Source organism: Rhipicephalus microplus, chromosome 8 (assembly GCF_043290135.1).
Source record: "Rhipicephalus microplus isolate Deutch F79 chromosome 8, USDA_Rmic, whole genome shotgun sequence".
NCBI classification, from domain to species: domain Eukaryota; kingdom Metazoa; phylum Arthropoda; class Arachnida; order Ixodida; family Ixodidae; genus Rhipicephalus; species Rhipicephalus microplus.
In genome coordinates, this window is record NC_134707.1 from 96,016,059 (window position 1) to 96,039,910 (window position 23,852).

The 23,852-nt window shown below is 45.9% G+C and overlaps 1 protein-coding gene across 2 annotated transcripts in view; it reads left to right on the forward strand.

Annotated features, from left to right (window-relative positions):
* Positions 1 to 15,178, forward strand: part of LOC119184753 (uncharacterized) — a 44,352-nt gene extending 29,174 nt beyond the window's left edge. For both annotated transcript variants that reach the window (XM_075872372.1, XM_075872371.1), the window contains 2 exons: positions 8,838 to 8,924; positions 14,938 to 15,178. In XM_075872372.1, coding sequence (XP_075728487.1) covers positions 8,838 to 8,924; positions 14,938 to 15,098 — 248 coding nt within the window. In that variant the 3' untranslated portion in view covers positions 15,099 to 15,178. The remainder of the gene's footprint in view (positions 1 to 8,837; positions 8,925 to 14,937) is intronic.
* Positions 15,179 to 23,852: the final 8,674 nt, after the last annotated feature.

Genomic DNA, 23,852 nt, shown 5'->3' on the forward strand with positions numbered 1-23,852 from the left:
AATAATGCAAAAATGAGAGAACGCACGTGCGCACTCACCACCAAGGATGGAGCGGCGATGCAGCTTTATCTTGAATGGCGGTTATCGCTCAAGCGCTGCGACCTATTTTTCTAGCGGGAGTACATCTCTCTGGATTGATTTCGTTAGGTATCAATTAACAGTAAAAATACAACACAGGTAATTTCCTTCCGTATGCTTTTCATGATTTCCAGGGTGCTTGGGTGTGCCTATTATTTGTCTAGCGCTAACCATGCATCAACCTTTCCCGGCATGCAGACTCTCATCCGGGTGGTCACTTAATACCAGGAGGCCACAGGTCATGCTAGCCGGCAACACTGAACCCGCCTGTCCTCACCGAAGGCCAGTGACATACCCGAGCACAATGTCCGTCTCAGCCCACTTATTTCAGGCCATGCCTATCCACATCCGATGCTCCCAGGCTTGCGCAAGTGTTTAATGTACTGCTGTCGCATACAGCTGTTTACTCGGGCATTCGACTTGTGGCTCTTGTTTGACAGATCTAGCATCGCAGGCTGGTGTGGTTGATCGGTCAGCGCAATTTCCTCTCATGGACTGCAAGTTCATGATTGCCGCGTGGTGCTGCATCTTGGGTGAATGAACTCGCGTTTGTTGGCGACCTGCCTCGACTGCCTTCTCTGCAGCTTGTTGGATTGTGGAGGAACCTGGCCGCAGCGTCTTCGAGGGTTCCGCCAGTGGAGTACGTCAAATCTCCACAAATGCCGAGCAGTCTCTGAAAAGTATTGTTTAACGTGCGGGATTAGCTTGTCACATTATGTGCGAAATATTTTTAGCGATCGAAGGACAATTTAAATTCTTCTATCTATCTATCTATCTATCTATCTATCTATCTATCTATCTATCTATCTAATTATACAATTCTTACTCTCACACAGGCCTGAATCAGCGTGGCAAGGTAAGATTCCTAAACGAATATATTTGGCTCGCCATGAAGGAAAGTCCTATTCATATTGGTAGTCTATTACTAGAAGCTTTTTTTACTGTAATGCAGTGCGTTAAGCGGCAGTTTACCCTTGTTTGGCTTGTGATTGGAGTAAATGTCACGTTATTACGCTGGTAAATTGCTGATAGTGAAAATTGCAAGCATTGTTCACGTGACCGCCATATGACACCACAATATAATGTTTCTCGCAAGCAGTTTGGAGTACAAATATAGCTATGGGAATAAATACTTGACTGCCACGCTGAATACCTGGTTTCGATTCTAGCTCTAATCATGGTTTACAATCTTTTTTCGTGTTATTATTGTCTCACTGAAAACACTGCTAACGCGTGCTCTACATTTTCTGCACTCAAGCTTCATAAATTGATCAAACGCAGAATCTTAAGTAGAGAATCGTAAATGTTTGTTCACATAAAGAGATAACAAATATCTGTGGCTCCCACCGTCATCCTGTGGGCCGTGCTATACAGGTATGTTCACACATCACATAAAAAACGTGTTTGTCTCGTAATGCGACAAATATCTCATAATTTTCAAGCAATGACCTGTTCATTGTGTTCCCGAATGATCAATGCCCTTAAATGGAAATCTTAGCACTGGTAAAATAAAAGAGACGGACCCGAGCACGGTTAAAGGTAGGTGGTTAGTTACGTTCTCAGAGAGGTACTTAAAGGCACTGAAAGCGCACTTGGCATGCTAAGCAATTGTTCGCAAACAATAGTGCCAAAATGTTATCGGATGAAAGCCCTTTCTTCCAGACGTATGTGTCGGACACATACTTGTGTACTCACAGCTATATTCACATACTCACAGCTATGCGGCGAAGACGAGTGGTAGATCTAGCTCGACAGCTGAGAACAGGCATTGGTAATTGAAATACTAGAGCATGAACAAAGCCCGACGTCGGCAACCTATGTCCGAGGAATCGGAAGAAAAGATAAATTGTCATTATTGCTTGGTGTTGTCGTTGTACTGAACGCAGAGGAGAGGCCCTTGATTGAATTCTTAAGGCGCCATCCGCCGCTTATTTACAAAACAACCCGTTCGAGAGAGAAATGCGTACGGGATAGACATCATCAAAGATGCCCTTGACAGAATTCCGAACGCTTGCTGCGCTGCTTGTAGACGGTTTCAAGATCACACGCCTAGTACCCCAGAAAACTTCCGGGCACCTCAATTATTAGCTCTTAATTTCAAAACTGATGGCACGTTTTCTAGCCTTTTTTTTCAAAAGTAAGGAAAATCTTTCTTTAGTTTTTCAGATAAAAGGAATGGGCGTAAAGTTCAGGGGTACCTCTTATAAATTTGAAGTAGCTTAAAAGAACATTCCTTCGAATATATTTTGCCAAATAGAGAAAGAAAAGTGCTATAAATCAGAGGGCTATTTCCTAAAGCTGTCGTTGCCCTCTGATGCTATGAAATCACGTCACCGAACGAAACCGAATGTCAACCAAGGCGCGTGTTTGTAAACCGTGAAAGGGTCTAAATACACATCGCCCGCGTTAGAGGGAGACGAGACGAGGCTCGACGCACGAGACGAAACGTGCATGCGCACAGGGGGGGGGGGGGGGGGATGTACGGTGCCGTCGCCGAAGCATGACATCGTGCGACTGAGAAGTGCTCCGCATTTAAAAATATCTTCAACCAAGTAGAAACCGCACCAATGCATTTCTATGTAGTTTGCTACGGCACTTGTAGAAGAGCTTACTTTGTCCACGCTTGCATGTTTGAAAGCAAAGGTTGCTCCGAAAATGTTCAATGTGGCTGCAGAACTGAGCAGTTGTTGACAGGCTATCGAGATTGTATTGTCATGTCACTTTAGCTTGAGCATTTTTTGATAAGAAGAAATTTAAGCCAGCCGTTTCGCGCTGCGTGTTGTATTATTTTATTACTCCTTCTTCCCTCTTTTCGAAGTCGTCCCTCGTCACTTCTGCCATACATGTTGGGGAACCAATCTTCTAAGCGATACCTAGACGCTGCGAACAGGAATATACTGTCCTTTAGGATATTGAAGCTAAACCTCTATTGTATATATCATTCCGGGTCATAAATATACTGCACAGCGTTTTACAGGTCTCTCACGCGAGAGGGCTCAGCATTTTATTGGTCTATACTGGTTTGTGAGATTAGATTTCAGCGTCACATATAGTTCGACACAACTTTTCGCCTCTCTATCGTTATCAAGCCATACTGACGAGTGCGAAATGCTTACAGAATGGTTGCTAAATACTCAGCAATATACTCACAAGCATGTCCCTACGCGCAATTCATGCAGACTTATGTTTGTGAAGCGATATGTCAAAATGAAAATAACATCCTTGAAGATGGTTGTAACCATTCAGTGAGAGAGTCAAGGTTCTACTAAATTGAATGACACAGCCTCAATTTTATTAAGTTATGACTCACGCACTGATGTATTAGTAGCTTTCTTGATAATTATCGCACCATGCTTCGTAAAATTATGCATGTGTGATGACGTTTATTGAACCGGAGAAGTCGCAACGATGTCGCAACGAAAAATGGCCGTACGACAAGTCTGGCAAAAGGCGGCCCAGGTTCTCGTGCAATCAGAGCACGGGGTTTTTCCTTCTCTTTGGAAGGCGCATACACGTTAGTGCGTATGCTCCACTACAATACCCCCCGGGTTGAAGAGTAGCCATCCTGGCGACTCAGAGAGCAGGCACAATGAGGGGGTCGTAGTAGGACTTGAGACGGTCGACGTGTACGGTCTCGCGTCCTCAACGGCGCAAATCTGGCGATTGTGCTAAGGGCTCGATGATGTAATTCACCGGTGCGGTTGCGTCCACGACACGGTATGGACCATGGTACTGGGCCAGAAGTTTAGAAGACAGGCCAGGAACGTGCGGGGGCACCCAAAGCCACACGAGGGAGCCAGTACGAAACGTAGGCGCTATGTGATGAGCGTCATCATGTCGGGTTTTTTGTAGACCTTGAGCCTCACTTGTCATAGACCGAGCCAGCTGACGGCAGTCTTCAGCGTATCTGGCGACTTCCGAAAGCGGGGAGCACTCCGATGCATCAGGGCGGTACGGGAGTATGGTGTCGAGTGGGTGGGATGGTTCGCGGCCGTACAACAGAAAGAACGGGGAAAACCGGTAGTCGCTTGCGTCGCGGTGTTGTAAGCGAAGGTAACAAAAGGCAAGACAGCGTCCCAGTTAGTATGGTCGGAGGAGGTGTACATTCTCAGCATGTCACCAAGTGTGCGGTTGAACCCTTCAGTGACACCATTCGACTGTGGATGGTATGCGGTAGATTTCCGGTGGATGATGTTGCATTCAGCGAGAATAGCTTGGATGACCTCTGACAGAAACACTCGACCCCTATCACTGAGTAATTCCCGTGGAGCCCCATGGCGGAGAATGAAGTTGCGGAGAATGAAGAGTGCAACTTCGTGGGCGGTCGCTGCTGGTAGAGCTGCAGTCTCAGCGTAGCGTGTCAGATGATCGACGCCGACAATAATCCACCGGTTTCCAGAGCGACTATATGGGAGGGGGCCATAGAGGTCGATACCCACGCGGTCGAATGGGCGAGCTGGGCATGGGAGCGGCTGTAACATGCCAGTAAGGTGCCGCGGAGGTGTCTTGTTTTGTTTGCAAGTGGTGCAAGACTGAACGTATTTCTGCACAAAGCGATACAATCCTCGCCAGTAATAGCGTTGGCGCAGCCTTTCGTAGGTTTTCAGGACAGCTGCGTGAGCACTTTGGGGATCTGCATGGAAATTCATGCAGATGTCAGAGCGCATATGAGTTGGGACAGCAAGGAGCCACTTCCGACCACCAGGCATGTAGTTGCGGCGGTACAGAATGCTGTCTCGCACGGAAAAGTGGGCTGCTTGTCGGCGTAGCGCTCTCGTGGAAGGGACAGCAGACGGATAGGTGAGGTAGTCGAGTAACAATGCAAGGTATGGATCTTTACGCTGCTCCGAAAGCATGTCAGTGGTGTCTATTGGTGACAAGGTGGTAAAAAGTGGTGACAGAGAAGCCACATCTGGGGTTAATGGCGATCGCGAAAGTGCATCGGCATCCGCATGCTTGCGACCGGAACGATATACTACACGGATGTCGTATTCGTGTAATCGATGTGCCCAACGTCCCAGGCGTCCGGACGGGTCTTTCAATGTGGACAGCCAACATAGAGCGTGGTGGTCTGTGACCACGTCGAAAGGGCGGCCGTAAAGGTACGGGCGAAACTTCGTCAAGGCCCAGATTATGGCCAAACACTCCTTCTCTGTCACGGAGTAATTCAATTCAGCCTTCTTGAGAGCGCGACTTGCATAGGCGACTACGTATTCGGCTTGGGTGCCTTTCCTTTGTGCCAAAACTGCACCAAGACCGATGCCACTTGCATCGGTGTGAATTTCTGTGGCAGCAGCGGGGTCGTAGTGACGAAGAATGGGTGGTGAGGTCAGCAGGTGGCGCAGCTGGCGAAATGCGTCGTCACATGCAGGTGACCATGCAGATATACCTTTCCTGTTGGAAAGCAAACTCGTGAGAGGTGCGATGATGGACGCAAAGTTGCACACGAAGCGACGAAAATAGGAGCAGAGACCAACGAAACTTCTTAGGGCTTTCAGTGATGTGGGCAATGGGAAGTCAGCGACAGCCCGAAGCTTATCGGGATCCGGAAGAATACCGTCTCTTGTGATGACATGTCCCAAGATGGTTAGTTTTCGTGCTGCGAAGTGGCACTTCTTGGAGTTAAGTTGTAGGCCTGCAGAAGTTAGACACGTCAGAATCTCGTGGAGGCGAACAAGATGTGTAGGAAAATCAGACGAAAGCACTACGATGTCGTCCAGGTAACACAAGCAAGTTTTCCACTTATGGGCACGCAATATGGTATCGATCATGCGCTCGAATGTGGCAGGTGCGTTGCAGAGCCCAAATGGCATCACTTTGAACTCATATAGGCCATATGGCGTTACAAAGGCTGTTTTAGGGCGATCACATTCAGCCATTGGCACCTGCCAATACCCAGAACGCAGATCCAAGGATGTAAAGTACTCGGCGCCTTGTAAACAGTCAAGAGCATCGTCTATTCGTGGTAGTGGGTAGACATCTTTCTTCGTAATCTTGTTTAAGCGGCGATAGTCCACGCAAACTCGAACGGTGCCATCTTTTTCTTTACCAGAACGACAGGTGATGACCAAGCGCTTTGAGAAGGCTGTATCACTCCACGTTTAAGCATGTCGTCTACTTGCTCCGTAATGAAGCGGCGCTCTTCGGTGGAAACGCGGTAAGGACGCTGTCGCAGAGGCGAATGTGAGCCGGTGTCAATAGTATGAGTGATAGTCGTGGTGCGGCCCAAAGCAGGTTCTTGAAAGTCGAAAGAAGAGCGAAGCTTGTTAAGGAGAGCAACAAGTTGGCGGCGATGCGAGAGGGGAAGGTCTGCGTCAATAGCATTGCCGAAGGCTTACAAACTTGATGGCTCAGACGCATGAGTTATTGCGGCAATGTGACATGGCGTTTTGTCGGAAAGAATAATATCATCGATATGATCGACAGGTTGCACATATCCCAACGTTTCCCCATGAAGTCAGCCAATGGGGTAGTTGCAGTGGTTGGTAACCAGCATTACGGTTAAACCAGATGCAATTGTAAGAACGGCAAATGGCAGAACGATGCCCTTGCGTTCAGTAAAAACAAGAGATGGCCTAAACACCACCGTGGCGTCAGGTTGAGCCACACATGGAAGGCTTACAGGGACCGAAGCTTCCGGGGGCAAGGTGATGTCGTCGTCACCGATGAGTTTGCAGAGCCGAGGAGACCAGTCGGGTGGTGGAAATTCATATGTTGGCACAAGGGACACTTCGGCACGGGAACAATCGATGATAGCTTCATGACCTGATAAGAAGTCCCAACCGAGGATAAGGTCATGAGAGCAAGATGGCAGAACAAAAAACTGCACGACGTTCAAAATGTCTTGGATGACGACGCGCGCCGTACACAGAGCCGAGGAATGAATGCGTTGCGCGCTAGCCGTGGACAGCACCATGCCACAGAGAGATGTGGTCACTTTCTTCAGTTTCCGACAAAATTTGGCGTCCATCACAGAAACAGCGGCCCCGGTATCAAATAACGCTAATGTGGCGACTCCCTCAACATCGACATCAACAACATTTTTCGGCGAAAACGGAGGCCTTGGGAATTGCGCACAAGTTGCAGTTCTTGCCTCCGGAACTGCACTGATTAGTTTCCCTCCTCAGGAGGTGGTCGACGACGCATAGGCGATGGCGACCGGCGACGAGGGGATGGGAAACGAGCAGTCGATGGGCGGCGATCCGAGTCTGAGTGCCTTTGTTCATATGCAGATGCGGTGGCCTGCTGCGGCGCGTAGGTAGGAGTTCCGAAGTATGTGTTTCCAGGTGTGGGGCGACGGCGGCAAAAGCGTGCAATGTGGCCAGCGATGCCACAAACGAAGAAGATAGGACGATTGTCTTGGAGGCGCCACTCATTAGATCGACGGAAAAAGCGAGGTGAGGGCCTGTAAACTGGAGGCGAGGCCGGAGGAGGTGGAGCTGATAAGGCGACTGGATGCGGTGGGGGCCGCGCGACCACAGCTGCGTAGCTGAGAGGTGAAGGTGGTGCAGGTGGTGCGTAGCCGACAGCTGAGAGATTAGGTGCTACTGAAGTGCATGGGTAAGGGGCCTGCTCTGTAGGGAGGACATCACAAATGTTCGTGCGTATGGCCTGCTGCAGTGTCGTAGGCAGGCTTGCGGTGGGCGCGTCGCTATGCGGCAGCAGGGAGAGCTGTCGGGCGACTTCCTCCCCGATGAAGTCTTTAATCTGGTTGGACAGACCTTCTTGGCAAACCTTGGCATTTGTGAGAGCGACGGCCGAGATCGAATCCGGCGGTGGAACACTCTGTCGGGCGATAGAACGCTGACGGCGCAATTCATCAAAGCTCTGGCAGAGGCTTACGAGGATTGCCACCGTGTTCGGGCTTTTCGCTAGCAATATTTGGAATGCGCCATCCTTGATGCCCTTGAGAATCTGCCGAATTTTCTCTTCTTCGGGCATAGATGGATTCACACGCCTGCAGAGGTCGAGCACGTCCTCTATGTAACTAGTAAATGCCTCGCCAGGCTGCTGGGCTCGGTGGCGCAGGCGCTGGTCAGCGCGGAGCTTGCGGACCTCTGGTCGGCCGAACGCTTCAGTGACGAGTGTCTTAAAGGAGGACCAGTGGGCGATGGCGGTTTCGCGGTTCGTAAACCAAAGTTTAGCTACGTCTGCCAAGTAAAAGATAACGTAGGCGAGCTTAGAGTCGTTGTCCCACTTGTTGCTGGTGCTTACGCGTTCGTACAAGGAGAGCCAGTCTTCGACGTCTTGCTCACCACTGCCGCTGAAGATTGGTGGGTCGCGTTGGCGAGTAGCGCCGGGGCAGGTAGACGGGACAGCCGGTGGTGCTGACTGGGCTAGGATGGACTGGTTGGCGACTGCGTCAGTCATGTTTTGCAGTGGTCTCTCGGGCAACTTGCGAGAGCGGATGTCCAGGTCTGCTTGGGGATCTCAGCAACCTCCACCAAATGTGATGACGTTTATTGAACCGAAGAAGTCGCAACGATGTCGCAACGAAAAATGGCCGTACGACAAGTCTGGCAAAAGGCGGCCCAGGTTCTCATGCAATCAGAGCACGGGGTTTTTCCTTCTCTTTGGAAGGCGCATACACGTTAGTGCGTATGCTCCACTACACATGTTATTCTTTAGTGCATTACACAGCACAAGTAGTTCAAACTGTAATAAAAGTTTTCCCAAAAATAGAAAATCGGTTCCTCTCAGCTCGTATCTATGGTCAGAATATTATCATAAATGCCATCTTGTTTTTTTCTTCGTTTTAGATGCCCAAGCTGTTACCAACTACACGTTTCGTCATGTGATTAAGGACTGCGCTATTGTTTTCAAGGAAAAAGAAAAGAACAAAACAGGTAATGCTTTTACGGCCAGTAATACGCAATGCTTAGCGTGTTCAACGTAAAATCCTTACAAAAACCAACAAAATTATACCGATGCGTTTGTAGTGTAATGAAACTTCCACATGAAACAGTTGCTATAGACATGAAGACAAATGCACACGTATACACACCCAGCACCTTGTTCATATGTGTGATGCAGCCATGCCTGTTTGTGTCCTCGGTGATGCTGTTAACCATAGAAGGGTCAGTACTAGATTCTATAAATAATAAAATATGGTCCAATAGGAAACGTGCTCTTAACAGAAATACAAACATCATTTCAAAGGCTCTGCTTGCTTCCTAGAGAGAGAGAAAGAGGAAGAATATCAGAAAGGTAGGACGATTGAATAGACTGAGTGAGTTTGCTGCAATATACAAAAACAGTAAAAGGATGAAAGAAAACAAACAGCCGAAATATACTTTCCAAGACCACAGCGTGGCTTAATGGCTAGCACTTAAAACACCGAATAATCTGATAGGCAAAAATAGGCATCAGTCGAAATACATTTGAAAGCACTTCCGTACAGATGGCAAGTGAGTTTCGGTTTCAAATCCTAGTGCACGGCGCGCCTCCGAAATTTCTATTCTTTGGTCTCCATCTCCTCGTTGACCGGAAAGACCGTGAGAGGGGGGAGAGGCTCAGCTTTCGCGTGACGACAAGGGTCAAGACAGTAGTGAGTTGTATAAGCGTCCTTCTTTTCTCTTCGAGCGTAATAAATATATCTTCTCTTCCGCTCTCTCACTTGACGTCGCTAATCATCACCCAATATCCTTGACAAGCACTATTTGCAAAATGCAAGAGCACATTATTCTTAAGCATATCATTACTTAACTTGAAAACGAGCACAATTCGTCACCATTTCAGCACGGCTTTTGTAAGGCCTATCAACCATTGCGCAACTCACCAAATGAATACATGAGCTGTCATTGGCCATTAACCATCAAAATCAGATGGATCTCATTTCACTCGACTTTTCAAAAGCATTCGACCGGTTTTCGCATAAAAAATTATCAATTAAACTGCAGGTGACAATAGGTAAAGGACATATCACAAAATGAATTAGCGCATATCCGACTGAGCGAACGTAGTTTGTAAAAATAAACGAGCAAACATCAGAACTATTAAACGGTACATAAGTGTACCGCAGGGCAGCGTCTTTGCCCTTTTTCTATTTCTTACATTTAATATTGATTTGCCCCAGTCCATTGGAACGAACATAAAGCTTTTCGACGACGATTGCCTCATTTATAAAGAAATAAACTCTTCTTTGGACCAAATCGCCCTTAGCAATACCCTGTTATCAGTATCTTATTGGTGCGAAAAATCGCAGATGAACCTAAATGTGAAAAAATCAGTTTTGTTAAGAATATCGTGTAAACAATTGGAAGCATAATTTGACTACACTTTTGACGACACACCGCTAACTTCCCTAAACATATAATGACCTTAAAAGGGAGGTGCATGTTAACTGTATTACACCTTCAGAGTTAAACAGATTAATTTCTCTAAAAAGACGACTACCTTCCACACCATCTCACACAAAACTCTTAGCCTATAAAACCTTAATCCGCCTATTGTTAGAATAGGCTAACTTAGTCCGGTTCTCGGAAACGAAGAACCTATGTAAAAAGCCACAAGGCGTACAAAGGAAAGCAGTTAGATTTACCTATAATAAATACAGTTTCCTCGATGCACTCACTGAAGTTATCGCAAGAGTCGGGCTACTAACATTACGAAATCGCGCTAAACTCACACGCCTAAAAATGTTCTTCCAACTTATTCATAGGCAGCTAAGCATCGACAGCTCTAGATTCATATATACTTCCGAAACCAGAAAGTCATCCCATAAACATCCACTAACATGACAGGAATACCGTTTCAGCACCAAGTGCTTTAAGTATTCCTTCTTCGCGCAGTTGTTTAGAGAATTTAATAAATTTACCGCTTGCCTAGCTAATAGTAAAGATTTGGATACTTTTGTAAGCTTACTCGAAAACCAAATTCGTAACACTCATGCCTGAAATGATGTTTTTTTTCTATGTTTCTTTTCTCACTTGAACAGTTCTTGGTTGCTTTTTCAATATGTCAGTGTTATCAGTGGATTACGTAGTATATAATTTTCGTGCATATCAGCAAGACATAGGTTGTGCTTTTATGCTCCTCATGTATCATAATAGAATATATGTAGTCGCGCATTTTCGCATTTGGGTGCAAGTGTATCAATTCTGTATTTGGTTGTATATGTAATTCTTGTGTATTTTGTTTACCATCCTGTAATAGTCCCCATAGCAACTGGCAGTAGATAAAAATAAATAAATAGTTAAAGAATAAATATTTCAACATATTATATTTTCTCTTCGGCTTTTTCTCTCTGTCCCAAAAACTGGCAGATCTATGTAGAGGGGGAATGGTTACGCGAAGCACGAATGCGGAAGATGAATATTTCACTTTAACATCCGCACAACATTTCTAGGTGGAGCTAAATTTTGCGATACATGACTTCCATGTCATGATTATTATGTTTAGAAGTGTCATATAGCTTCGCGGTCTATTCACGTCACGTGATACGAAATTTGGGTATATGTAGAGCTAGCGAAACGGTCACGAGCACGCTATGAGCGCAGCATGTAGTCATGTTTTACATGGCACGCATGTCATAATTATCATGTTTGGATGTGTCATTTATCTTGGTCATCTGCTCACGTCACGCAATACCGAATTCAGTATTGGTGAAGCTAGCGATCGATACGGCTGTGAGCGCATCATGAGCGTGGTATTTTGCCATGTTTTTACGCGACATGCGTGTCATAATTATCATGTTTCCACCAGTCAGATACCTACGCTATTCATTCACGTCCCGTAATACCACACTTGGTATATCTGAAGGTAGCGAACGGCCGTGAGCGCATTATGAACGTGGCATGTAGTCACGTTCTCACATGACACAAATGTCATGATTATAATGTTTGCGCCAGTCATATGCCTTCGTCATTCATTCACGTCACGTAGAAACAAATTCGGTATATGTGAAGCCTAGCGAACCGCCGCGGATGCGTTATGACCATGGTGTGTAGTCATGTTCTTACATGACACGCACGTCATGGTTATTGTTTTTGCCCCAGTCATATATCTTCGCAATCTATAGACGTCCCGTAACACAATACTTGGTATATGTGAAGCTCGCGAGACGGGCAAGAGCGCATCATGAGCGCGGCATGTAGCCAGGTTTTAGGGGTGAAGCTCTTCATGGCGTCGCTTGTGCGTCACAATAGAGGACTGATAGGTCACATCACAAGGCAGTGTTATAGGCGACGAGGCAAATTCATTTCGCTTCCCTGGTAAAAATACATGCCGAGTAGCGCGACGTGATCTCGTGTCATCCACTGCTGTTCAGACAGTTCTCAAAGCTGCGGAAGCGACTCCAGCTTGTTGGTAAGCATGCCAATTTTATGGGTTTTTTAAGGTGTCTGTACTGGAGGTGAGACAAGCATGACAGGAGCCAATAGCTGCGTATGTACCTGTGATGGTGAATCTGGGACCCGCTCTTCGAACTACTCTGGAACCTTAGTGCAAAATAGTGTCTGATAAGGGCACAGAGGGGGAGACAAGCAGCGGGGAGCAGCACACACGACGCCTTTTGTAATGCAGCTAGAAAAGCTCTCTGTTGGGGGGCTGCAGGGCACCAATGGCAGATCAAGAAGTGTCAACAAAAGCTTCATGGTTAATGATGGGCAGAGTTGTGGTCACCCGAGCTTCACAACAGAAGTTGTGGGTCTAGCATCTGTGATGCGTGGCAGATACTTGGTCGTCAAGAAGGAGGTCTCATGTATCAATAAGTGCGCAAAAAACACTCGTCAGTCTGGCACACCATTCTATCTACCATCAGGATGTGATGCCTTCGTAGGCATGATACGCCTTGGTGGCATCACGAAGGCAGTCGCTGGCCACTAGTGATTTCTGATTCTTGAGACAGCTACGGAGGGTGGAGAGAAAGTGCACGGATTCAAATCACCTATACGCGTCATCCTATATAAGCCGCAAAACAAAAGTACCGCCCAAACAGGCAAGAATGGTGAAGCGATAGGTGAGAGCCTGGAGTTCCACAAGTAGTCGAAATGACGAAATAGCGCTGCGAGGACACGAATGAACGCCCCACCATTGCCAAATGAGGTGCCCGGTGCACGGGGGGGGGGGGGTTGTTCGTGTAGTACGCGGTGGTCCTGGTGCACACGGCAGTGGGGTTCAATGCTATGGATGCGTGCACGGCGTCCCTGGTCATGAACTAGTACAGGTGCAGTGGTGTGGAGCCACCGATGATGCCTAGACGCTGTACCCCAACAGTGATGGCGGTTGCGTCAGGTTAATAGGTAACGGGAAAGCCTGGACACCGTCGGCACGCTAAGATTACTGCGGCTCTTGCTTAGCGGGCTCATGCACGAGGAAATGGATACTTAATACAGCTTCACAATTGTAGTAAAGTAAGCAGGCTGGTGGGGTTGTTCTTTATCGTCCAGTCATGTCCTTGCTAAAGTGCCAGTCGAGTGCACACCAGGGTTTGCATGTGTGGCGCTAGAACACAAGCCTTTGTGCGTGCAGCGTGCATATGTGTTCAAGTGAGTCAGTGTTTTATTTCTTTTTTTTCTTCTTACGCATTGCCTTTTTCACCGTTTTATCAGGATAGTTACAGGAAGTGATTGTGACAGTACTGGCAAAGGGGAGTGTTTTTGTCTGATGCAACCATGATCACATCTACCATACAGCTACGTCCAGATTATTTGCTTTGTATGAAAAATAAACCATATCTTCCTCTAAATAATATATTGCTACTTTGATGTAGCACCACATAGTGTTATGTTGCTCGTAGCTGAGACTGACTATCACTGACTAGCAATGTATCCTACTTCTGATCAAAGGACAATGAATGAAAACTGAAAAATGTGGTCTGAAGAAACAATAATGCATTTGTAGCCATGCCGCCTACTCTCAGCACTCTCCCAGAATTGACGCAAAAAATCATGAGAACAAGCCACAAGAAAATTTGAAGTTTTCATACTCATGAAATATTGAGCGTGGCATGCAGTAAGTCTTTATCCGTTCCGCCCTCGCTATCGGATTACTGAAGAGCACCGAGTGCTACCCATTTGAAACAAGAGAGCCCCAATCCAGAAGCACTGGGTAGATAAACTTCCTCGCTAGGTATACAGCGAATGCGCAGCTCTTGCCTGTATTGATCCGCCGGTGCGCTTCGCGAGCGAGTGTTAGCGTAGTCCGTATTACGAGTTATTCTGAGTGCGCGCCAGTGTTATTGGTGCTCAAAGCATCGGTTATTGATTAAGTGATCCACGCTAAAGTGCATCAGTCTTTATACACGCGACAATGAATATTAGAGCAATACCGCTGGAGGCCAATGAATTCGGCCAATTTCGTTCGCGTGCATGCGCATAACAAATGGTTGCTGAATATTCTAGAGTGCTCCTAGATATTCAGGCGCGCACTGGACGAGATTGTAGGTTCGCTGTCAATAGTTATGAAAGGAAGCACCCCGTGTTGCTGTCGGCAATGCTACGCAGCTGTAAACAACTGATATTATAAAGCATATACGGCTTTTGAACATGCATATCTGTACGTTTTGTATGTCTGCATTATTTGGACACATCTTAAGCGTTTCACAAGGGCAAAAACTGCGATCAGAGGCACCTTTTTTCTTTGTGCTCAAAATAACTTGGATTTCCATAACTCGTGGGACCTGCCAATTTTTTTCTATCACCGATGACGTAACCGATGGTTTCAATGGTTGTTCAGTACCACAAGCAGCTTGGCAGCGTAATCTTCGTTCTTCGTTTTGTGTGCTTCAAATCCGGATATTTTCATCTGAGGCTCCATGGTGCTTTGTTCTCTCACATGTTATAGCGCTTGATAAATATTTCATTCGTCTTCTTAACCTCACCTAATCTGCTAAGTATACATTTATTTTTTCTCTTACAGGTGTAGTTTCAAGTTGGGAGCTATGGGTAAACAATCGGTTCAACACCAGCTCTGAGTTCTGCAAGAAACAATACCTAAAGGTGTGCAAATGCGACCAACCCATGCAATTCAACATGAGTGACTGTGAAAGACCACCACAAAACCAGGAATCTTTTGAATGACATTAAATGTCTAAAAAAGCTGTTGAGCATAAGAAAATGAGGAGTCACTGGCACTAAATAAAATTTTGAAGTGTCTTTCAGTTTTTGAGTTTGTTTGTGGTTCCACTACAGAAACAAGGAGCAGGAGCAAATGGCTGCGAAGGCCTGACAGAGGGCTCCCACTCCTGTTGGCATTCAGCATCAGTGGTACAAATGGAAATGCAAAATTCATCACACAAAGTTATACTAAATAAAGGTCACATAAGCAGTATACAGATGAAAATGATGAATAATAGATGATATAAAGTAACATGTAGGTTAATTCAAGTCAATCCGGATAAGTAGCCCGGATTACAAAAGAGTATATACGTGAGAAACGGTAGTAAAATACATCTAATTATAATTCTGCGGAAAAAAACTTTTCTGACTTCAGTGAAATATAACATGAGAAACAAGAGTGAATTGCATTATTCAATTGTGAATTTTGCTATTGCGATACTTAACACACCAAATCAATGTTTCCTCTGTTAAGCGAATAGTATCTCGTATCAGCAACATACTTCGTCAACAGGTCGTCGTCCCTTTATCAGAAGTTCTTGTGAATGAGAAAGCAGCTGAGCTAATTTGGAACGCAGTTTGCAGCATCTTGGTGTTGAATATCATTCACACTTGGCGGCAATTGCTGGGTAATATCCGGGTGGTGCGTGGTCTCGCATACGTGACTGCCATTCCACGAGACAGCTAATTCAATAACAGCAGCCACAAAACTATTATCAGCTTCTCGTTATCTGACTACCTTTATTGGGGACAGTTTTGCTCTACAACTAGTGACAGGCTCACCAGACGATGAACTGTCCGCGATGGCTCACGGGGGAGTCCGGCGTGTAGTGTGTGAATGTGTGGTACTTGTTCGATGAATTGCAGACGCAAAAAAATATGACAGAGGCAGGTAAAGTTGTCCTGATGTAGAGCAAGGCGGCTATCTGTTCGTTGGGGTTGTCATCTTTGCGTCCTGTGGTGGATCCCGAAGAGTTCTATCGGCTTCATTCTGCACTTGATTCCATACATCGCTGTCTCGTCCTGGAGGTGAACCAGCATCGACTGTGTTTACCGGGCGTTGCACTCAGACCCCGAGCGGAGCCCTGTCATTTTTCTGGTGTGTCAGGCCGCTATGTCGGCCACCTGTACGATCATGGACGAGCACTTTGTTGCCATCGTTCAGGCATCAAGAAGAATTACGGCAATGACAACGGCAGCACACTCCACGCAAAAAGAAGCACGAATTCAGCGCGTATTTCTTGTGCGCTTGGTGCCGACACACCCTACCTCTAAAGAACATTACGGTACCAAACATTTGTAGAATCAATAATGTAGCAAATCTGACGACACACGTACAGTGTGTTTTGATATGCTGTGTTACCGTAATCAATTAAAAAATTCACGTTTCCGATAACGTTTCCATGTGATGATAACACTTTTAGTGCTTTTAAGAGGGGGGAGTGGATGCGAAAAGTTATCAGAAAGGGGTGGGGACGCTTCCAAAATTGGCAGAGTGAGCAGCCAGGTGAATGGTTTTTTTTAGTTATGCATGTCATAACGAAAACAGTTTTTGGGTGGGAGCACGGGTCTTGTGTGACAGCCCTTGGCTACGCCACTTCTCCTATGCCCACAAAGTATCACAATAATATCATGTAGGGAATAACAAAAGGGCTAACCACGAGGAAACAGCACTTTGCTTCAAAAATATTCCCATGATTGCTGGTCTGGACAGCAGATTTTCTGCTCACTCATACGTAGATGAAGGCAACCTACGTTCTCTTATTCTGCGCCTGATCCCATTAGAACTTCAACTTTACGATCGCTGTTTCATTGAGCTTTGGTCAATAGAACCTCGGCCAACAGAACTATTACAGAGCACCACTATTTTACGAAACTGCTTAGAAGAAAGAAGAACACCATACGAACGGCACATTGTGGAAGGAGTCTTCAACGTGAGTACTAGTGCTGGACAGAAGCGTGAAATCTCCCAGGCGTTGCCTTGCAGCGTCTGTCCTTGATAAAGAAATTGCAAGGGTATGCTTTTCTTGGTGAGATGTGCGAACTGCGTGGTGTGCGGAATCATTGCCTTTGATCCCACAGTGACCACGTAGATACTTAAAATTGGCCTCGTGACCTGTGTGTGGGACGTGTTGAGAAAACTTGACAATATCGTACGTTAATCCATTTGATCCATTTGTAGGGTTTAACGTCCCTAAAACACCATACGATTAATAAAGACGCCGTAGTGAAGGGCTCCCGAAATTACACCACCTGGGGTTCTAACGTGCACCCAAATCTGAGCAAACGGGCCTACAACGTTTCCGCCTTCATTGGAAATGCAGCTGCCGCAGCCAAGATTCGATCCCGCGACCTGCGGGTCAGCAGCCGAGTACCTAACCACTGAGCCACTACGGCGGGGCAATATCGTACGTTAGATGTTCGTGGCAGCCCTATCGAAGAACTGATGGCATGCACTGTAAGGCCAGTTTCGAGTGGAAAACAGAGCCTACTTGCTTCGTCTCTGGGATGCAATACTCTAGTGCACTGCACAGAGCTGCAAGTTCTACCTCCGTATATGTAGTAACATGTGACAGCTTGGTTCGCAGCGTTATTCCTCTAGTGGTCATAACCACCGCAACACCACAACTAGACGTTGTGTTTGAACCATCAGAGTATATGTGCACGCGGTTACTTCAAATTTCGTGCAAAAAAAGCAGACTCACTTTTTTGGGGCGAAGCTCCTTAGGGCGTGGGCTGTGCGTCCCCTGTAGCCTGTATGTAGCCACCTCTAGTTTAGTTCTTGCAGTGTTCACTAGATGGCGGTACCGTCCCCTGTATGTAGCCACCTCTAGTTTAGTTCTTGCAGTGTTCACTTGATAGCGGTACCGTCTCCTGTATGTAGCCACCTCTCGTTTAGTTCTTGTAGTGTTTACTAGATGGTGGTACTTGTAGCTGATGATGAAAAGATGCAAGATGTTATAAACTAGAAAGCGGTACTTGTAGTTGATGAAAGACGCGAGATATTATAAAATAGGAATGATGTCACATATGGCGCGTGTCATTGGTTGAAGGCAATCGTTCGATTTAGTGTGGCGACGTACGCTAGGGGGAGCGATGTAATAAAATCGAGTGGGCAAAGTGTACAGAGGATTCATTGTTTACCAGGTTTACCTCCGGAGCTTCGCCCACTCATCATCATTCACTTCGTGGATATGGCGGAATTTTTTTTAGTCCTGCTGAAGACTACTGTGACTTCTGCTGCATTTCTGGAATTGTAGGACGCATTTGTGGAACGGCCAAGCCTATTCCACTTAGATGATTTCAGGCCTGCTCATTGTTTCTGCAGTGGTCTCGGACGTAACTGGTGTGTTTCGGTGTGTTTCGCTGCATAGGTGTGTTTTGCTGGTGTGTTTCGCTGCATAATGGTGTGTTTCGCTGCATAGACGAGCCTACGCTTGCTCTCGTGGCTCGACGGACATAGATAACTAAGTCTGATGAAAGTTTTCGTGGCGTGCTGGCACGATTGTTGGTGACTCGAGAGTGTGTTTTCCGCTGTTCGTGAACTGTAGCGTGGATATGTGATTCGCCTTTGTTTTGGATATTCGTAACATGTACGGCTCCAAATCTTAGCGGTTGGGCAATTGTGCGCAGGGAATCGCCACGGCAAAAGAACGAAATTTGCGAACGTTTATTTGGAACGTGTCGTTCGTAGAGCTGATGTCTGCATCCGTTTTCTTTGTGACACGGAGGTACGTGCGTGTGTACTAAATAATTTTAAATCATTCTGATGGCACCATAGTGAAGACACCATGTTCCGTGCTTGCACATAAATGGAGAAGTCATGTGTGCTTCTGACTTGTTAGCCTAAGAGCGATTGCAATAAAATAATGAACGCGCGTGGCAGTACAATTTTCGAACAGGCGTTTTTTTTCGGGGTCGGAAAGCAGATTGCTAGTGCCGATTAGCTCTGCGGGCTTCTTGTTATACATATATGTTTTTTTGGTTGAGAAAAATTGAAGGAATGCTGTTGAATTGCATAGTGCATCAGTTTTGTGCATGACATTTTCTTACCGGTGTTTCAACCACTTTAATTCGGCATTATAATTTTGGGCCAGCCTTGCCAGACCCTCAGTCTAATATGTCTCCTTGAAATTTTAATTCGTGAAGACGCTTACGATAAACTGCTTTTTAAATGGTTTTCAGCTGTTCTCGCTCTACTTGAAACTAAAAACTTGAAAATCACTATCAAGTATGCAGATATAAGTACCAGCAGCGCAGTAGCAGTGCACACGGGGGCTACACGAATCAATCTAGATTCAGCACTAACACTTTTTCAGTGCCCTAAGCCATATTAGCAACTGTATACGGAACAGAGCGAGAGGAACCAGAGCAAAAGAGAAAAAGCCGCTCCTTGTGACGGTCCCAAGAGATTTTGGTAAAACAAAAGATGTTTCTACTTTTGCGAAAATGATCAACCTTATTTTGTTCTGAATAACATACTTGTGGCAGAAGCACACGCTCTCCTCTGTAACTACGTGTCTACAAAGACGGGTGTTCAAAGTAGTACAAATAAAACTGTATAAACTTTGCAAATGAGTAGGAACACTTTCTCTGCATGTTCCAGATAGTGTCTGTGTGCATGTGTGTGTGTGTGTGTGTGTGTGTGTGTGTGTGTGTGTGTAAATAAATAATGGTGAATAAAGTATGCCTTTTTTATTTCGTCACTTTGTTGGTACATCAAATTTGCTCCTATGAATCAACCAAACGTTTCGTAGAACACATTTTTTGACATTTCCTTAGACCAAATGACCCGCATACTAATCTCCAAACGTTTTCAAGCGTAATACATTGCTTAACCAGTGACTTTTTGACGCAGAAGGTAGAATAAATATGTTAAGTGTGTAAAAGTCGCTGCGAACGCTTTATCTCTTAACGGGAGACGACGGATGCGATCAATTCACAGCCTCTCGTTGATGCGCTCGTTCCGGCAAGACGAGTGACGTCACGGCGGCAATGAGCAGGCCTGAAAATATTTTTTTGTGGTTGCATTGGTCAGGCACCACCGAGGATGCATCGTGGTGCCTGACTGCAGGCGTGTAACCTAGCCTAAATCATGCACGATGTGCAAAGACAACTGAACTAAATGCCGTACAGCCTCTTCAGTAGCGAGGCTAACGAAGTGATGAGAACGGTTCCTAGCATATTTCCTTGGTAAGTAGGCATCGTTTCAACGGTGATGAGCGTCTTGATCGGGTAGTCCTGCACAGCAGCAATGGTTCGAGCCGTCGATGCACCGCGGGGTAAACCAAAGCATATCCTAAGAGCCTCGGCTTGTAGGTTTTGGATTGCGTGCAGGGTGATATGTTACATATTATAGGTAGGTTCTACCACAGCAATCGAATAAATATTACCATGTAGGGCTGTAACATGGACTCGACGAACACTCCCCAGACTTTCCCGGAATGGAACTTGAACAAGTGACAAGTAGCAGGCAGCCGCTCTTTTAGGAAGTTTAAGTGTGGAGTCTAGGACAGGTCTCGGTCACTTACGACTCGCAAGAACCCGTGACTCTGGCTGGATGATATCAAATGCCCGTGAATTGATAAGCCTTAGGTGGTTATTGCAATTCTGGTAAACGCCACGACTGCACACTTGCGATCTCGAGCCCTTGTATACGTAGATAGTGCGATGTCACTGACGCTGCCTTCTGAAGTCGAGAGTGAAGATGAAATTCAGTCACACATGACGTCTATACATAGATTTATTCAGCTGAATTGGAAAGTTGTACACATCTTGGCTGCTTGTCGACTAGTCCAACTCGTCCTACCACTAGTAATGCGCTGAGGATGGCTTCGTGAGCGACATTGTCGTAAGACCCTTTATGTGAGGCAACAGAGCAGCGGATACTCGTTTACAGGCCTTATGAGACTCTGTCGATGTAAACTACTTGTCGTTAGATGATCGGCTTCACCTGAATTCGGACATGACATCCGGATATATGTACGAATGAAGGCGCGTTAGAATAATTTCCTCCAAACTTTTTCCACAAAGCTCGCGAGGTCGATTGGCTGGTAGGTTGAAATGCCCCAAGGTGGCTAATTGGCTTTGAAAAGAGGAAGCAGGTGGCTTGAATTCCATTCATGTGAATTCGTGCCAGTTTGCCAGGAGTCATCCTATAGCAGGAAGAGTGCTTTCGGAGAGTGATTTACTAGGTGGCACAAAGCGCAGTAGGTGACGCCGTGAGGTCCTGGCGCTCAAGAACGTGAGCAAAAAGCAAGCGCAGCATTCAGTTCTTGCATGGAATATGAAAACTCTATTCGAAGATCACGTGTGAATAATGAACAGTCGTTCTCGTCCCAGTTGAATTTGCCCCACGGACAATTATTTCGCAGAATGATTCTGCGAAGTCACTTTTTGCAGCGTAAGTGAAGTATGAGAAATATAAGTGTGCAGCACTGACCAACGGTTGTATGAAAACAGACAGTTCTCCAGATATTTTACGGAGGTTTTCTTGGATCCAACGACTCGCACAAAGATAACCATTGTCGCTTATTTAGCTTGTCCGTGTGCCGCTGTAATTTTTTGTGTACGTCTGGCCGATCTCAAGTCATGAATGCACTTAGGGCGTCTATATCATCGTTCTGCACGACGACGAATCGCTCGAAGAGTTTCTAGTTCAATGTCCATATTGGTGTGGGGTGAGCCCACCGCCAGCTAATGTGTGGTTGACTGTAAGACACTCTTTATTTCGTCCTCTAGGTAGAAGTGTGAGTACCAATACAGTCTGCCATGATTACCTTGCCATTTGGCTTATCGGTGGACGGCTCTGGAACACTTGATATTCAGAAAACCATCAGTTCTAAGGCATTTTGAGATGTGGTAAATACTCCTTTTTCCAAATCCGAAAACCAGTGCACTCATCTGCCGAATGAGCATGACACGAAAGCGAGGTCAAGGCAAATTCTATACGCTTATCCACGCAGATAAGTATGGCTGCCATCATGCACGAAACCAAGTTCACAATCAAAGTGAAGGAGACCAACTTTTCAACTGTAATGCTGACCCTGGAGCTTCCTCACAAGTAGTGGTGGATATTGAAGCCTCCAGTTACCACCCACGGCTAGAAAGTTTATTCCTCGGAAATGCTAGCAGTATGGATGACTTATTAGATTTAAGTATGCTTCGAGTATTGTAAAGGTGGTCTTTTTTTTACTTTTGAGCAAACGCACTGGTTCCCTTCGTCAGGTGGTACACGGCGATGGAAAAACATCAAGCCGCGCCATATGCACACACAACAACCCTGCTGCTTTTTTTTGTATGAAGAGGACATAGAGCACACATATCCCGACAAACTCATGGGAGCTGACAGGTTGCGTTCTCATATCGCAGTTATGGAGAACTCGTTCGTGAATACATATTCTCAGAAGTTGGACATGCATGGCTTAAGCCTTCTGGCATTCCACTGAAAGACCGATGGGTTCTCAACATCTTCTCAAAAGGATATCATGTAGGAAGCCATAGTTTTACCCTAGGGCGTCATGTGCCAGGCTCGACGTGTCCAGCACCTGCAGCGTGCAGGTGCTGGACACGTGCGCCAACGTGGTCTTCATGATACTTAGGAGCATGCGCATTGCGCTCATAAGGGTCTACAAGAAGTTAATTATTTGGCATTCATCAGTTTGTGAGGGCATCGAGATTGGTGGAATGCGATGCGTCCCTGAATCAGGCCATGTTCGTGGAAGCGAAGGCCACTCTTCGCGAGGTGCGAGTGTTGACCCTGCCTGTGTTCTCGATTTATCCGTCTTCGAAAAGCTTCAATTGTACAAAAATAGGTGTATTACTTGAAAAATTGAATTGCTGCACAAACTTGAAGAAAAAAATAAGAGAGACAGGAAAGTGTGCAGCCTGCACTCTTTCCTGCACTCTTTCCTGCACTCTTTCCTGTCTCTCTTGTTTTTTTCTTCAAGTTTGTGCAGCAATTCAATTTTTCAAGTATGAACCAACTAGTCTGCAAAAAAGTATTGCTTCAAGTGTATTACAACTGTGAATATTCTGAATGTTTTTCAAACATTGCTTAGCGTAGTGATAAGAAGTGCCTGACGAATACACAGGAAGCCTCAAAGACACACGTCGACATAGCGGTGCCATTGTTGATCAGTCTGCGGCAGCAAACATTTTCAAGAAGCTTCACCTTTTCTGCCAATTAGGAATTCGGTTTTATGCAGGCGCTTTATACACCAGCCTCTTCGACAGCTGTACACCGAATTAAATGACTGGTTGCTCAATCTGCCGGGATCTTTCATGTCCTTCGAATATTATTCTAATGTAAATGCAGACAAACACACCTGTCACACTGCACCATCAACAATTTGCGCAGTTCTGCCCTACTTGCCCTAAACTGCGAATTGCACAATGTGTCGGTTGCTGCTACTGAAAGCTCAGCCATAACTCTTTATCGTAATTACCCACTCGAAGAGCAAACTGATCACGAATTCCCTCAAAATGTGTTCTCCGCAGAAGAAACAATAACGACAATTGCAATAGTTCTCTGCTTAATGAAAATTATTATGATTTAGCAGAAGATTACGAATATTGTGAGTTCCAGTCTATGATGAATAAAGACGTAGTAACAGTCTACAACAGACTCATGAAGGGCCACTCTGCCAGCCTTAGCTACAACTGTGCTACGGGCCCCACAACGGCCCGGCATATTTCTAGTGTATCCTATAATAGCAT